The 18262-nt window shown below is 26.7% G+C and overlaps 2 protein-coding genes across 4 annotated transcripts; both read right to left on the bottom strand.

Annotated features, from left to right (window-relative positions):
• Positions 1–623: 623 nt before the first annotated feature.
• Positions 624–4954, bottom strand: LOC111287491 (E3 ubiquitin-protein ligase SINAT3-like). Of its 2 annotated transcripts, XM_022878091.2 has the most exons (5): positions 4760–4954; positions 4565–4642; positions 4150–4407; positions 2064–2450; positions 624–1234 (listed from the first exon to the last, which is right to left on the bottom strand). In XM_022878091.2, exons 3-5 carry the CDS (start codon positions 4372–4374, stop codon positions 872–874), a joined length of 975 nt encoding a protein of 324 aa, XP_022733826.1. In that variant the 5' UTR covers positions 4375–4407; positions 4565–4642; positions 4760–4954; the 3' UTR covers positions 624–871. The 2 variants fall into 2 exon arrangements, with proteins under 2 accessions (XP_022733826.1, XP_022733825.1); XM_022878090.2 differs by lacking the exon at positions 4760–4954 and having other exon boundaries at positions 4490–4642.
• A 4695-nt stretch (positions 4955–9649) lies between these two features.
• Positions 9650–12409, bottom strand: LOC111288278 (transcription factor MTB1-like). Of its 2 annotated transcripts, XM_022879098.2 has the most exons (3): positions 12164–12354; positions 11318–11885; positions 9650–11218 (listed from the first exon to the last, which is right to left on the bottom strand). In XM_022879098.2, the coding sequence occupies exons 2-3, from the start codon at positions 11883–11885 to the stop codon at positions 10065–10067; spliced, it is 1722 nt and encodes a 573-aa protein (XP_022734833.2). In that variant the 5' UTR covers positions 12164–12354; the 3' UTR covers positions 9650–10064. The 2 variants fall into 2 exon arrangements, with proteins under 2 accessions (XP_022734833.2, XP_022734832.2); XM_022879097.2 differs by having other exon boundaries at positions 9650–11885; positions 12164–12409.
• Positions 12410–18262: the final 5853 nt, after the last annotated feature.

Raw genomic sequence — 18262 nt, 5'->3', positions numbered from 1 at the left:
TATGACATGAAAATAATATCAATAAAAACACTAAAAGTTATCTGAGTTAAAATTTTAACAAAAAACAAAAATATATTTCATGTTTTTTTTATATTAATATGAATTATGATTTATAATTTTCGTGTAAAATATGACATAAAAACATAAATTAACACCACTTATCTTTTTTTTTTTAATTGTAAAAAATTTTTAAGTTTTGCCTAATTCATATCATTTTCGAATTAATTTAGACTTATTAGTTAGTACATTTCATTTTTAGATTAATCTAAATATGTTTATTTACGCCAAATCTAATATATCCCATTTTATATCAATCTAAAATAAGTTTATTTACATCAAACCTAATATCTTCACAGGAAAACAGGTTTATTTACCTAGTAAATTCCATTTCCAAACTCTTATCAACAAACTTATCTACATTAAATCAAATAAATTCGAAGACAGACAACTCAGAATGGAATATTCTTGTTGTGGCTTAAACCAAACATCGATTGGTTATGTTTTATCTGTCTAAATCACCATTAAACAAACGTAATCAGTTCTTCTAATCCAAAAGTCCGCAGTTTTAGTTGTTCACTAGAGCAAAATTTTTTATGGAGGGAGGATTGGCTTTGCAAGAGGAATTGATGGATAACTTGATTTAGATTGCATTTCTCAACAATTACAACATAGTTTGCAGACCACATATAACTTCATTTTTTGGCTATAAAAAGGCTAGGAAGCTTATTGTTGATTTAGAAAGGCTTAAACCTCCAATATCCATACTGAGCTCAAGAACCCTCAACATTACCTGCAGGCTACCATTAAATATTACAAGAATGTGCAGCAAACATTATTATGGGGTGTGGCGCCAGGGATCCAACTGGACATTTTAACTACAAAGGTTGGGTATGCAGGCACCGCCTTCTGGGTTTTGCTGTTCTTTCCATATCCGTCCAGTTACTCGCAGCTTCAACTCTTTCCTATCCCCTCCGGAGAAGAAAAGCGCCATGTTACGCAGTATGATAAGACCATCATGGCTATCCCTAACCTTCCGGTGGCTATCTCTTATGCTTCTTGGAGTGCCTTCCCAAATCAGTTTCCTGCCATTCCCCCCAACTTCTAGACTATAACTGTAGTTCCGGGCATCAATCTCATCACCCATGAAACGAAGGAATGCCATATACACGGGGGCCATCCCCAGCTGGAAGGCTTCAAAATGGAGACAGAAGTACTGGCCAAAACAGTGGAATACCTGTGCATAGATGAGAAAAGACACAAACCATTTATTATACAGGAAAATTTAAGGATGTAGTATACAGTGGGACTTCGGGACTGGAAATTTGAATAACTGCCGATGAACATATGTCGACAGCATACTATTCATTATCTACATCAAAGCAGATTAACAAGGGTTACATTGTCACATATCTATGTCTAAAATACATTTTATTGAAAAAATTAAAGCACCAAATTGATTCAATGAAGGCAGAAAGCGCGCACAAGAATGCAGACTTATTGTATGGACTGATTCAATGGCAGATTCAGGATTTTTTTGAAGGCTGTCCAGCTAAAATTTTGTTTCAAGTTTTCTTGTTTTCCCATCTTTGGGGTGTCCATGGACGCCCCTAATACATCATTTGAATCCGCCTCTAGATTGACTAAGCATCCTTTCATTGTAATTTCCCTTTTGATTTAAAAAAATATAAATAAGTTGAGGCACTGGCTCCAAAAAAAAACTACCAACAGTGAAATGGGCAACTTTTTATAATTTGGGAATCATAAACATTACATAACTTAATCGTTAGAATTGTACATTATTGGCTATTCATCATGCATGTTAGTTGAACTTCTAGCACTTGTATGAAGGGTATGGCTAACATATATACAACTCTTAACTTTTTCAAGTACATAGAATAGACATTTCCAACTCCTTGTCACAGAAATGTCAAAGACCATGTTCCATGCATAAAGGATGCAATAAATTACCAGTAAGATGCATATCTCGTTTATTCTTATCCATCATCCATTAACTAGTTCAGTTATTAATCGGAACAAAAATGCTTAAGAATGAGTGTACTTACAGTTAGCATCCATGTGGCATTTTCTACTTCCCGAGGATTAGACTTCACATAACGATGGTTAAATGTGCATCCAGAATGCATGTCCACCTTGTGGTCATCCCTTAGATGAGCAACAAGAAATGGAATATCACCAACAACAGCACATTCTGATCCAGCATATGGGCAATTGTATGGCCTGAAGTTACAAAGGGCCTCATGTTTGAGTTTACTGTAGTAGGGAAAGATTTCTGGGCATCCGAGAGACGTATATTTGCAAGGCAGTTCAAGTGATTCAGCTACCTTCTCTAGTGCTAGACACCTAATATCACCAAGCTCCTGTCTACAAGTAGGGCACCGATTGTGTACTCTTGTTTTACAGATTGAACAAAGGGTATGCCCATTGTGGCACTGTGGAACAACAAATCGTTAAAACACCTTTCATAAGGTACCAAATTATTTTAAGCAGCTTGATCCGCACCACATAAGACAATGAGAAATCCAGACCAGTAGTAGCGTTCAAAGGCATTGAAAAACTCTATTGCACAAAAACCAAAGGTCTAGAAAACAGAATCTAGCATTCCACATGTGAAATTACAGAAACTGGACTTTGGGACACCACTTTCGGAGCAAAACATACAAATATGGTTCTATCAGCACACAACACAGACGAACCTAAAAACGTGCAATTCTACCATGTCTAAACAAAAATGTACATGTGCCAAAGTTCCTGCAATGCACCCCCTAAACCCCAAAAGAAAGAAAGAAAAAAAAAAGGCTGTCCTTACGCATCATCGGTCAGCAGCCTATTTAACCAACCACCTAATCCTGTGCAGGCTAATGATATGCCCATGAACCCATGAGAAGAAGAAAGAAAATGAAAAATACACAGAATTCACTTTACCTCAACATGATACTCCATCTCAAGTCAAGTCTTTTACCATAGGAAATACATTCTTGCAGGAAGATGAACAGAAACAACAGAACCTAAGGCACTCTTAATTACTATACCTATAAACACAATCTTTATCAGCATTTCTTATTGTGTAGATGAAGCCACTATTCTATGCTTTTTTCTGTGAAATTATGCAGCTTAAAAGCATCTATTTCAAATTTTCACATCTCCCAAATATCCTAGTAAACTCTAATGGGAGTATACATGGATTCTTATACATGCATGATCAGATAGTATTTTAAAAGATCCTTAATTTCCCTTTCACTTGCCCTTCTCAGCGTCTCCAGAATGAGAAAATGAAAACCAAACTTAAAACCATGCTTTTCTAATACCCTTCCCACCACAAACAGCTACACATGCCACCTCCATTTACAATCCACGATTCCCTGCGCTAGATCTGAAAGGCTGAATCAGCATCGGAAACCTTTGTCAAATATAAAAAGACATCGTCATGCATAGGGGGCGAGGTAACGGGCAATACCAACTGGAGGAAACTAAAAAAATGCAATGCTGACTTCTCACATTTATAATATGATCAATCCATCATCTTCTTCTACTTGCTCCTTTGTTATCCTACTCGTGGAAAAGCTGCTATAAATTTCATCATTATTAGGAAAGGATTTTCATGTTCACTTCTTTGATCAATTAAAATTGGGGCAGTGAGCAATTTATAGAAAGGTCTAATAAGAAAACCAACACAAAGAATTCACCCTTATGAAACCACACATATCTGCCTTAGTCTTAATGAAAAGAGTACAATTTTTTTTTTTAATTACAAAAATTCTACACTAAAACCAGCAAAACTGAATTACATAAATTTAAAAATTCAAATTCCCAAAAGATGCAACTTTAGACCCATGCCATCCTCTAACCCATCAAATGCCCTTCAAGTTCAGCCTCTCCAGCAGAACCCCAAAGCAAAAAATCAATTAAACAAAGTAAATACCAAGAAAAATAGCATCCCTGCCAACAACTTTCTCCAATCTTTAGTCCTAATTCTAACCCTAAAAGTGCACCCAAACAATCACCCAAAGCCGATAAATTAATATTAAAAACCAATAAAATAAACAAATTTAAACAATTCAAACACCCCAAAAAACAAAATTTTCTAAAAGACAAAAAAAACCCATTAAAGGAATTGGATTAAAGACTGACCTGATGGATAGGAGGGTACATAGAATTGGTACAAACAGGACATTCAAGGAGTTCATGGACACTGGTGGTGCTTGGATGAACCGCTGACAACACGGTAGTGTTGCTGTTCCCATTGTTGCTATGGGGCTTCGACAATGAAGGCAACTGATGATTATAATGATGGATCTCATCATCATCATCAATCACATCTGAAGATGTCACACAATCAATGCTATCTAATTCCATACCAAAGAAACTTTGGGTGCTCTTTGTTTAGTCCTGTGGAATGGTGAGTCAGTTTTTGAGATAATTAAAGAACAAACAATGAATTGAATCTGTACAACAAAAAAAAAAAAAAAACCTAGTGTTTCTCTTTTTTTGTGCTTTTCTTCATTGGTTGCAGAGAGAAAAGAGAAGAGAGAAAGAGAGTTGTCACCGTCTAAATTTTCTGAGAGTTGATCAACATCAAACGGTTTCAGATTAAAGAGAAAGCATGGTTTCTTTTATTCTTGTCCTGCTTGACATCAAAATTATATATTATATTGATATAAAAATTTTATTTTTATATTATATCATCGTATAATATTTTAAATTATGATATTTAATTTTAATAAATCAAATAGTTTCGAACCTCTAAATTTCCAGGTGTCACGGCAGCAGAGATGGGTTTCTTTCCGCTTTCAAGTATTTATGTAGTATAAAAGCAATTCAGGATCTCTTGCGGTGAGTTGCCTCAGTTATCCTTATCAGTTCTTTCCACATTCAATGCCTCGACCCACCTTCTTGGAAATTCAAACAACCGATTGGACACGATAGGAGTATATATGACAGTCTACGATGATACGATACAATATAAAATATACGAAATAAGATATAAAATAATACTATTTAAAATTTTAATCAAAATTATTTATAATTTAATAAAATAAAAAATATTTTATGTTTTTATGTTAATATAAATTATTACATATAATTTTTATAGTAATCTAATATAAATATATAAATTATTAATATTTTATTTAATATAAATTACTAAATTTAAATATGATTTCAAGTTGAGATTATAATCGAATCTTATAATTTTGATTTGTTTTTTTTTAGAGTGTCTACTAATTGCAATAAGTATTTATTGAATGTGGGTTGTTAGAAAATTTATGAAATATTGAAATAATAATGGCATAAAGAGGTGACTTGGGTTGCACATTACTTCAACTTGAAAGGGAAATTAGCAAAAAATGATATATTTTAATTATTTTATAAAATTATCATAATTTAAAAATAAAAAAAATAATAATAAACATTTAAATTTAAATTTTAAATATATTAACTATCATTTCATGAAAATAATTATATAAATTAATTAAATTAAACTTTGAATTCATATTTTAATTTTTTTTTGAGCTATGGTTAGTTGTTTCATTTTTACAAGTTTAAACAAACTATATATATTGTTTATATATTATAAATGCTTTCATTGCAATTTATATGTTGACTATATATTGTTTTGTTAAGAGAAAAAAAATTTGAATGCTATTATGAGCTTATAATAATATATTTATTGTTTAATCAAATATATAAATAAAAAATGCAAATTTTAATTTAATTAGTTTATGTAATTATTTTAAATATATATAATTTTTTTAGCCTCGAACTTGTGCCTAAAAGTACAAAATTTAAGTTCATGTTCAAGAACAAACATCTTTTTTTTTCCTTCCCAATAAATGAAAATATGTATTTATGGAAATGTAATTTATTAAATAAATAAATAAATAAATAAAAGTATAACCTTTATGAAGTATGAATTGTCTGTTGCTGTAATTCTAGTTTGCCAAAAACGTGCTTTATCAAACGCCGCCGTTTTGTGGTCGGGTGTTCCTGTTTTCATGGAAGTGTCAAAATATCCTCAATTTCTTAAACATCTTATAAAAATCTACAGAGTGCTGTTGGGACCAATTGGCGTAGCGTTTGACCCTTGTAAATATGTCTTTCCAAAACTGTACCAAGTTTACATTTATTCTATATTACTAACCGCATTATATATTTTATAGATTTATAAAAATATAAACAAATCAAATACGAATGAATTTTATTAAATTTATAATATGTTTGTTTAATTAATAAATTTTAAAATATTATTCATAAATAAATAAAAATTAAATATATTTATGAATTTATTTATATCTAAATGAAAATTAATCGAATAAATTTTATTATATTTATAATTTATTTGTTTAATTAATTAATCATTATCATTTAATGAATAAACAGCAATTGAGTATATTTACAAATTATTTGTAAAACACTCTATTTATTTATGTATTTTATTTTTTTTATACAAATAAAATCATAATTTAAAAATAAAAAAATTATAAATACTAGTAAAATTCAAATCTTTGCTTCTCTCTACTCTATATTTTATATTTCGAGTTTCAACATTGATTTTATTGCAAGAATGAGTCAAACAATAATTGAACGACTATGATTCGGTAAATGAAAGCTTTGAATTTGATCCATCATCAAGTGCTAATGCTTTTCAATCTCATTTCTAAATTTCATCCAAAAATTTTTTGCGAATATTTTTACTTATAATATATATAATTATTGATAAATTTATTACTTTTATTGATGAAAAAATATTATAAAATTTTTTTTTAAGTGTTACAGAAAATTTTTCTTTTAAAATTTTTTATTTTTTAATTTTTGAGAATATCCATAAACACTATTAATCCATGAAACCAGCAAAATCATGAAACTTGTTTGGTGGCCCCTCATCCAATAAATTTGCCTGGGCAGAAATGCAAGGTATTTAGTGTAGAGTATTAATTCGATTAATTTATATAATTTTGAATCAAATTATTTAAAATTAAATTAATTAAATTAGTTTATTTTATTTTCATTAATCTAATTTAATTTTTTAGTTTCAACAATTAATTCGATCGATTTCATTAATTTTTTGATTAATTGAATAATAGAAGATATTCAAGTTAAATTATATTTTTAATTTTTAATTTTTCATATTTAAAGTAAACTAAATAAAATATTTAAATAACAAAATATTAAATTAAAAATTCTACCAATTTATAAAATAAAATTATTTATTTCATGTATTCTTAGTTTTATATAGGGTTAAAATTATTTTCATAACCTATCAAAATTAATTTTATGATTGGTTCGATTAATCAAATTAATTCAATTTGATCAATTAATCAAATTTTAATTGAATTATGAACTCCCATAATTTGGTGAGCTGGGCTAACGTCCAGAGCCAAAGATCGAGCATGGGCTTCTAGGGTTTTGGTTTATTAAAAAAAAAACACGTGCAAATATCACATAAAGCGTTCAAATAAAGTAGACAGGATATATTCATCCCTTATCAAAAAAGAAAAAAAAAAATATTTTGCATATAAACATTAGTATTGTACATTTCAATAAGTCGATTTTATAAAATAAAAATAATAATCACGTGATAAATGATATTAAAATCAACTTTTAACTTATCAATTTTATGACAACCCCAGCAAAATAAATAAACTAAATTAGTAGGACCACTTAATAAGGTGTTACCGTAAAACATGATAATAAAATCTAATCATATCAAGTACTGAACCATAACCAAAGATGTAGCGAGAATGAGAAGAATATTACACCAAACGTTCAAAGAAATTAAGTAAAATACATTCATCCCATGTCAGATAGAAAAGGGAATATCATTTGACATATAAGCATTGAAATTGTATGTTCCAATAAGTCAATTTTATAAAAAAAGAGAGTAATAACATGTGACACAAAGATGTGGCTTTTTCAAGTTTTTAGATTGATTTATCAAGCTCCAAACTTCAACCTTTTTGTCATAGAAACCTAAAGGGAAACACAATTACCACGTGAATAATGTCACTGCTCTTTGGTTGGATGGAAACACATTCACGGGGTGGGAACAGTCTGGATACCTTTGGATTACTAAGCTCTATCTTCAGATTTATTGATATCATCGAATTGAATATAAATAAAATTTATTATATTAATAATTTATTATTTTAATTAATAAATTTTAAAATTATTATTATAATTATTTATTAAATTTAATAAGCAAACATAATTAAATAAAAATCAAACACATTCACAAATTGTTTATTGAATATTTTATAAATGAATTAAACATGAATAGATTATATTATGTTTATAATTTATTTATTTAATTAACAAATTATAAAATATTATTCATAATTATTTATTAAATTTAATAAACAAACAAAAATCAAATTTATTCGTGAACTGTTCATAGTACATTTTGTCTATTTGATTGATCAATTATTATTATTTTAGAAACTATTTATATACTGTAATTGTAGTAGTAAATTCATTTATCTTCATAAGCCTCGTGTTCTTTTCTGTTAAAGCTGGAGATGCCTCCATACCCTTTATAGAAAGAAGAAAAAAATTTGAAGGGATGGCCTTGAATTTGAGAAGAGAATCGGTTCTTCATACCTTTTAATGTGCATATGAAGAAGCTTCAATATTCCTTTATGCAGTTCCCATTGTTTTGTTTATTTCCAATAAAATACAAAAAGATTTACACAGCAAAAAACCTTTTATATGTACTTTGCTTAGTCCTTGCTAGAATTTTTTGCATATTTTCAATGGTGGATTCAGATTTTTTTAAAAAAAAAGTTAATTTATAATATATAAAAAAATTATAAATAAAAATTAAAATAATATATTATTTTATAATTTCAATTATTCACATCAAATCCTCATATCTAAAAAATCATCTTCCATATTAAATATATTATTATATTGTTCAATGATTTTACATTAAATCAATATTTAATCCTTGAAAATGAATATTTTTTAGAATGACTTGACATGTAATGATTTTGATTAAAAATATAAATAATATATTAATATTTATAAATTATTCGAATTTAATTTAAATAGTAATAAAATTTGATTAGATTATCGTTTAATCGAGTTTAAATTTAAGTATTTTGATTTATTAATCAAATTGAATTTAAATTTTTTTATACACGATTTGAATATTTTTATATTCGATTCGAATAATTTATAAATTTAATCAAATTTTTATATTTTAATATATTTTAATTAATAAAATACTTCAAACTTGAATTCAAACACAAATAATTAAATTTTTATTAAATATAAAAATTAAATTTATTTTTTTATGTTAATTAAATTTAATCGAACAAATTCGAATAATTTGATTTTTATTTCGAATGAAGCATTAATTAAAAAAATAAAATTCGATCAAATTCGAATCAAATTTTGAACTTCAAATCTAAAATTGAACTCATGTTCAAATTTAATATTATATCAACTTAAATTCAATTAATTACAAGCAAAGAACAACGCAAAGAACCAAAAAAAAAAAACTCATTTCTAAACAACCAACATTAGCATAATTGGCCATCAACGGCATGATCTGTAAATAAAATATTGTACTCTCAATTCAGTTACTAAAGGTTAAATTTGACAATCTGAAATTAAAAAAAAAAAAATAGCATAATTAGTTAAACTTACAAATTTAATTCATCTTGCAAAAATACCTCATCATGACAGTATATGTATGATATAAACAATCATAGAAAATTTGCTGCCCTAGTTGGTCAATTAGTAGTTACATCTACTCCTACAAGGCACTTCTGCTCTTTTAAGGATCACTTCATGTATATAAAAAATCTCTGAACAAAAACTCAGAGATTAATTCAATTGGATCATGTAACCACCCGTAAAGGTAACATCTAACCAGTCTGGGATTCGAATATCAAAACACCTGCAATCTCTTCTCTTTTCCTCACACTACGACCTCCCATGTAACCAAAAAAAAAAAAAACCTTTGAAGAAGCTTCCAATCAAATTCTTCACTATAATTTTGCTATGTTAAATGCAATTGTGTGCTATCCAAGAGATGACAATGACCGTCAGGGATTTGATCCGGGCGAAAATGCTGCAACCAACTTTTCCCTTGTTAGCTGCGCGGATCCTTGAGACTTGATAACAAATGTATGAAACACAGTATCATCCGCTGTAACAAGTTTTGACTCGACAACATCAATCTGTGCTTCTTTAAATGTTTGGATTAATCTTGATGCAGGATGCGTATCTAAGGGACAGCTTAACCTTACGACTACCTCATCATGAGCAGCTTGAACATCGATATCAGGAGCTCGGTTATGATTCTCCACATTTGGATTAGGATCCAACCCTGCTGAATCTCTTGAAGTACTACCAAACTTCTCACTTTCCGATTCCATGACCTTAAGCTTTGCCTGAAGCTCATTGATGTAAGCAATTGCATCTCCTAACAACGAAGCTTTGTCCATCTTTGATATGTTGGGCACCACAGCTCGTAATGCGCAGAACCGCTGATTCAGCTTCTCACGCCGCTGCCTCTCAGCTTCAACATGATTAAGAGGTTCTTCTCTACCATTAGCAGGCTTTCTACCCCTTTTTCGGGGCCTTCTTTCATCAGCTGCACTCGGCTTCTCTTCCTTGCATGAAGCTTCAACATCTGAGTGCTCAGATTCCACACTTAATGGCTGAGTAATAGAAGAAGGCCTTGAAGTAGCCCCTGAAAAATCAATCTGCATTTGGACTGGCTTTTGTGACTGATAGTTCTCAAGTAAAAACTCTTCCCCAGCCCCATTAACAAGGTCCTGAAAATTATTTGCTGCGTTTTGAGAACCATAAAATTCTGTTGGACTTCCTTGTATCAAACCATGAACATGCGACCAACCTAAACCATGGATACCATTTTGATTACTTGAAAATGAAAGCCTACCACCATTAGCATAAGCCCCCCATGTTGTTCTATCTTCCATCTTTCTAACAGCAAGTTTCTCTCGATAATTGGAATGATCATGTGAAGTGTTCTTCAGATCCTGCCCAAATATCTTTGAAATGCCTTCCACTCTCTCCGCAATCTTCAAATTCAAGAAATCTATATTTTCATCTTTCTTCTCATTCACCACTGGTATTGCTACTGCCATTTGCTTTGCCCTAAGCAATGCTGAATTCGATGAGAATGAGCTTCTTATTGATTGCAACAACTCCAAGCTTTCAGGAACAGATCTCACTGACCCCAATTCAACAACACCAACATCAGTAGGGATCAAAACAACAGTCTGAACTCCAGCTGACTTTGTCAAAAATGATCTAACACAATAATCCAAACCTGATTTCAATGCATCCGAGATCCAAACATGCTTCCTGGACGAAAAACACTTCCCTGGACCGCCTTCTCCTCGTGGAAAAGAAAAATACATGGATGCCAAAAAGAACATCTCAGTATCAGTAACTCTGTCCAATCCAAGAGCATAATTGTCCTCATCTGATCCACCAAACAAAGTATGCAACTTCTGCAGAACCCTTTTCCTCATCTTCTGCTGAGTCTCATCTTCCAGCCGCAGATTGAGAATCCGAGTAACTTCAGATTCTTCTCCTTCTTTTGGCTCTCTACAACACCCATCCCCCCAACCAAGGACCCAATCACTGGACTTGGACCTTGAAATTTGCCAAAAAATGGCATAGTTCCAGCTAAAATTAGAAGCGTTGGGTCGGTCCACAAGATCTGAGAGCTTGTTTTGAAGATTTTCATCACTATTTACAGTCATTAAAAGATTCTCATTTGAAACTGAGCTTGATATCAAGTAGTCAAATGCTCTTGTTCCTAAAACAGCAGCAACCATAGCCTTATCTTCATCGTTCCAAGCCCCACCTCCCATACCCACTTCAATTTTCATCTTCAAAAAAACCCCAAGAAACAAATAAAGATCAATTTTTTTTTCAAATACCCAGATCAAATCTCACCCTTAAAACAATAAAAATTAAATCTAAATGCATTTCTAGATAAACTAGAAACAAATACCATGAGGTTTTCTTCACATGCTCAACATAAAGCAACCATATTCCCCCCCTTCAGATCTCACTGACTTGTAAATAATAAATAAAACCCAGAAAAAATAAGCTATAATTAAAGCCAATTTGACATAATAATTCAAGATTAAAGAACAATACACACCAGTTTACATGGAAAAGCAAATTTGGGATCAGCAGAAGAGCGTTGAAAAATCACAGGGCACTGTCCAAACCACAAAATAAAAAAAAAAAATTCCCTCTTTTGATTTCACAAAAAAAAAAAAAAAAAAGCGGAAGAAGAAACAAGCCAAGCCTTCTTTTGATTTCCCTAGTTGAAACAAATCATGAGATTGTAAAGAGAGAGGAAGAGATTTGAGGGGGAAGACGGGAATTTCATTTCTAAACTCCTAACTGCAAGAAATGGACCATGGTTAAGGAAGGGGAATTAGGGTTAAAATTAACCATGGTTAAAATTATTTAGGTTAAATTTTTAATTGGTTGGAGTAATTGGTTGGCGGTTGAGGGGTAATGGGCAAAGATTTTGTTTCGAGCTTTCTTTTTGAAATTAGATAATTTAAAAAACAATATGTTATATAATATTAAAAAATATAGTAATATAAGTTAAAATTTTAATAAAAATTTAAAAATATATTTTTATTATTTTATATAAATATGAATTATGATAAATTTTATCATAAAATATAATATAAATAATATATAATATAATATAAAATAAAATATAAAAAGGGGGACATGAGGGATAGAGTTTACTGTTTTTTCAGACATAATTTTTCATGCAATGGTAGCAATACTAACTAAGAAGTTTCCTTATTTTTATACTAGGAAAAAAAGGTTTTCTTGATATTTAAGATTCCAAACAAATTTTGTTATATTTTATAAATAATAATAATTACATAAAATGCATAGTTATTATTATTTGCTTAGGAGGTTTGGACAGCTATTATCATGAATTTTCATTTGATAAAAAGTAAATTTGATAATTCATATATTTATATAATGTAAAATATTAAATTTTATATATTTATGTCATATTTTATATGAAAATTATATGTTATAATTCATATTAATATAAAAATATAAAATATATATCTTTATTTTATTAATCTTATATATAATTATTACTAAAATTTTAAATTATGTTATCTTCACATCTTTTATTTATATTACGTCATTGAATCGTATTTTAAATTATTAGATTTAATAAAAAATACGTTAATAAGAAAAATGTGATTTTATTTTTAAAATTATATTTTAAAAAAGATTTTTTTTCTTTTTTATACATAATTTTCACAAAATTTAATAAAAAATAAAGCATTAATTATAAATTAATTATTTTAAATATCATCTTAACCAATAATATTATAAGCTAATCAACAAGTTCAATTTATTAAAAGAAAATGAAAAGCTCGTGAGCAGCACGCAAGAGTAAATCGAACGCAGGTGAGGTTCTTTGGTCCACCCCTTTTCGCCATTTTCACCGCAAGCCTGTCGCTTTAGCTTCGTCGGTGTGATATTCTTAACCAAAGTTCTAAGATTATGAAACTTTTAATTGGTATTTAAATTACTATTTATATACCTTAAAATTAAATTTAGTATTTATATACCTTGGTACGATAAGACCTTTTCAAGCCAACAACACTTGAATGGCAAACTAATGTGGAAAAGATTTAAATAATATTCGTTAGGTGAAATTGATGAAAATTTTTATTTAAAATAATTAAATTAAAAATTAAAATTAAAATTAAAATTGATCAATTAAAAATTTTTATTACATAAATAAAGAGTATAAAATAAAAAAATTAAATATATTTTTTATACAAATATTTTAGTAAAAATATTAATAAAATTTTGATCAAATTTAAATTATAAATAATATTTTTAATATATTATTGATTTTCACATTAAATTTTATTAATCATTAATTTAAATTTTTCATTAAAATTTTTATTAAATTATTTAAAAAAGATTTAATAAATTTTACTAAAAACTTTTATGTAAATTTTATCCAATAAAAATCGATTGCAAACATAAAACGGACAAATGCATTTAGGATGACATATCCGCCTTATTTGAAGGTTTTTTTTCAATGTCCTTTTTATCTAAGTACCTGCGAGCTAATTATTTTACATCTGAGTTACAACATGAGGGTAATTAAACAAAATTTTCTTTGAAAACAAAGTCCTTAGTATGTTGTTATAGTTAGAAAAAAAATTTATGTTTAAAAAGTGTGGTAATAGAAATATAGCTAAAATTTTTAAATATTTGATATTATTGTAAAGATTACTATAAATAATTAAAATATTTTTTAAAATATGTATAAAATAATAAAATATTATAAAATAGAGATAATATAATAAAAATTTTTTATTTTAAAGGCACTTTTTTTATCGCAAAATTACCTTTTGAAAAAACTTTTTGATTTGGGTTTATAAACCACCTCTATAGACTCAAAAGTACAATTTGTTTGGCTTGTTTAATATTGAGATTAGATTAAAAGTACTTTTTAAAATGATAAAAAATATATATAGATTTGATAAAAATAAAATATATATTTTATATTTAATATATCGACATAAATTATAATATAATAATTTTTAGGGGTAAAAAAATAAAAAATTTGAAAATTGATTAAAAATTATAATGTTTGATTTGATTCAAATCGATTTTTTTTATTCAATTTAGATCAAGTTTGAATATTAAATGAATATGATTAAATTTTGAATCAAAAAATAAAAAATAAAAAAAATTGAACTGAACCGAATTATATATATATATTTTTTAATTCTTATGTATATTTTAAATTTTTATAAAATAAAAATAATAATTTTATATCAAAATCTATTTAAATATATTAAAATTTTATATTAAAATAATATATAAAAATTTAAACAGCCTTAGAAGCTGAGTGTTCCTTTGAAAGCTTTGTTGACGCATTAAATCAACATGATAATTTTAAATATTACATGATCATATAATATAAATAAAGATATAAAAATAATATGATTTAAAATTTTAATTAAAATTAATATGAATTTAATAAAATTGAAATATATATTTTATATTCGATACATTGACATAAATTATAATATAATAATTTTTATATTTAATATATATTAAACATAAAATAAATAAATATAAATATATAAATTATCATATCTATCAAAATAATTACTATCAAATCCATCTTTAAGCCTCGGAAACTTGTTAAAATAGTTGCCAATGCTGAAGAAAGACAAAGTCAGAGGTTCGAATCTTAGCTGCTAGTTCTTGTAACCCCAGAATGTTCCAACGAATCATTCACCATGAACATTAAACATCAAGTTCATTGATTAAAAAAAGATTGCACAAAATGAGAAACTATGGATCTTCATAAGCACTGATAGAGGTATAATCAAGTAGGAGCAATGATTTTTTTTCCTTTATTGCTAGTTGGATTTATCAATTTTAAAAATGATATGATAACAAAATATAAAAATAATATAAAAATTACGAAAATAATATTATTTAAAATTTTAATAAAAGTTTTATACGGATTTGATAAAAAAAACAAAAATATATATATATTTGACCTGTTGACATAAATTATAACATGAATTTTTTTAGACTTAGTAATTTGTGTTTTTATGTCATATTTGATATATGTAATGATACGAATTATTAACACACAAATATGATACAAATTATAATATGTGCTTAAATTTTAAACACGAATACGACATATTTATTATATGTATTACACGTTACATGATACGATTAACACGTGTATAATTAATATGTTTAAAAGTGATATAAATAAACATGAATAATACAGATATATACGAATAAATATAACTAACACAAATATACATGAATAGATACGATTAATATGAATATGTGTAAGAACACAACTAAAATAATAAATAATTATAAACTAACCATCATTTACAACTTAATAAACTTAGCATATCAATAATATAAAAAAATACTTACATATTAAAAAAATAAAAAATTAAATACTATTTAATATGTATTTAATATATATTTAAAATTTAATATATATTACATAATTACATTCATTTTTATTATCAAATTCAAAATGATAAACTATTAAATATTAAAGAATAAAATAAAAATATATAAGACTAATATTAATATTTATATTGTATTTATATTATTAACATAAAAAATAATTTTATAATAATTATTAAATGAGTATCATAATTAAAAGTTTGAAAATTAAAATAATCTTCATTAGTTTATATTAAATTAAAATAAATATAAAAAATATGTTAAATGTGTTAAACATTTTAAATATGTACTTGTATGACAATATTAAATTAAACGTATTATTCGTATCGTATCATGTGTTTAGATATATCAATATATATAAGACACAAATTGTATATCAAAATTTATGTCGATGCAAATAAATGTCAAATATGTTTTTTTAAAATACATAAATAATTTTTTTCATGTCATATTACCATGTCGTATTTGAAATTATCATGTCTAAATTTTTTTATTTTATATATATTTGACATAAAATAAATATAATATAAATATACAATTTTTCAAATATAAATATGGTGTTTAAATTGGGCCATTGGGTATAACCCAACAAGTTCATACTTCGATATGTTATTTTGGGATATAGATTTTCGTGAGACTGGTTTTATAGTTTTTTTAACAGTAGGGGACCCTAGACTTCATGTCTTACATCTTTTATGGGATTGGTTTAATAGGTTTATCTATATCAAATCTAGCAAATTTATGAAAAATCATTTGTTATTTTAGAACAATCATATTTATTTATGTCGAGTTTAACGAATTTAAACTCAAGACAGCAAAAATAAAATAAAATTTTCTTATCACTTAAATCAACATCAATTGATACAGTTATAGATTAATAAAATTAACAAAGAATCAACTACGTTGGAAATGTACAAGAAATTACGAAGGCCATACATGATTTTGTATGGGACAAGTTTTCAATCCATTGATAGGCAATCCATTCTACACAAAAAGAATATAAGAAAGTATGTCAATTGTCTGGTGGCTCAACACTGCAACAGAAATTCATGTATGTAGAAATCTATTACCAAACACAATCTAAATGTCAATTATTCTCCTTGGAGTTTGGATCAATTTGGTTTCGATTGGAATTTGGATTTGTTAAACAAAATTAGCAAACCAGTATGCTAAAAGAGAAATGATCGTCTCCATTGACAACAGTACATGTGATAATTTTTTAATTTTGTTTATGAAATTAAAAAAATTATGTTGTTAGTGTATCGAAAACAAACTCATACTAAAAGATCAAACTGCCAATCACTAAAACTGAACTACTATATATATAATTCATAAAAAAAATTAGTATTTTTTTTATATTGATATCACTAAAATTTGTTAAGAAAAGGATAAATATAAATTTCATCTTTACTTTTGCGAATTTTAATAATCTTCTTTACCATGAGTAAGTTTTACACATGAGTTTGAAAAAAAAATTTAGCGTGTATTTTTATTGAATTTTATTAATCACATTTTTAACATTTTTTAATTATAATTTGTTAATTATTTTTTTTGTTTAATTATTTCTTTTTTTCTTTATTGTTATCATACTTACCAACTATGATTTTTTCTTAATTATCTCAATAAAATACATATTATATATGAGTTTAATCTAATTTATAATTGCTCAGTTTGTTGTACTTGATATCATACATACTTTCGTTATTTGATTGTATAATTTATCCATGTTTTTTAAGATTTTAACTGGTACAAGAAAAAAAAATTTTTTTTGAACAATTAATGAAACAATTGAGATAAATTTTCATTATAGATAAATTATAAGAAATTATTATTATTTTTTTGAAATTCTATTATATTATGAGATTTCTTTTCTATATTTAAAATTTTTAATGTTGTACTAAATAACAAAATACTATAACTAAAAAGATAACGTTATTTTATTGATTCCACTTATATAAGTTAGTGGCTATGACATCGAGCCATCATCAAGAAGAAATAGAAAAATAAAATTCAAAACTTAAATCGATTGGTTTATATAAATATTTTTAAAATTAGATAAGATAATTTATATATTTATATAATGTAAAATATTAATAATTCATATATTTTTATCATGTTTTACAAAAAAATAATTTGTTGCAATTTGTGTTGGTATAAAAAGTAAAATATATATTTTTTATTTTGTTAAATTAATATATGATTTTTGTTAAAGTTTTACACATTTTTACTTTCA

The sequence above is a fragment of the Durio zibethinus genome, chromosome 4 (assembly GCF_047325235.1).
Source record: "Durio zibethinus cultivar Kanyao isolate XHJ-2024 chromosome 4, ASM4732523v1, whole genome shotgun sequence".
Classification (NCBI taxonomy): Eukaryota; Viridiplantae; Streptophyta; class Magnoliopsida; order Malvales; family Malvaceae; genus Durio; species Durio zibethinus.
Note: the sequence above shows the minus strand (reverse complement) of the source record. Positions and strands in the feature narration are given on the sequence as shown.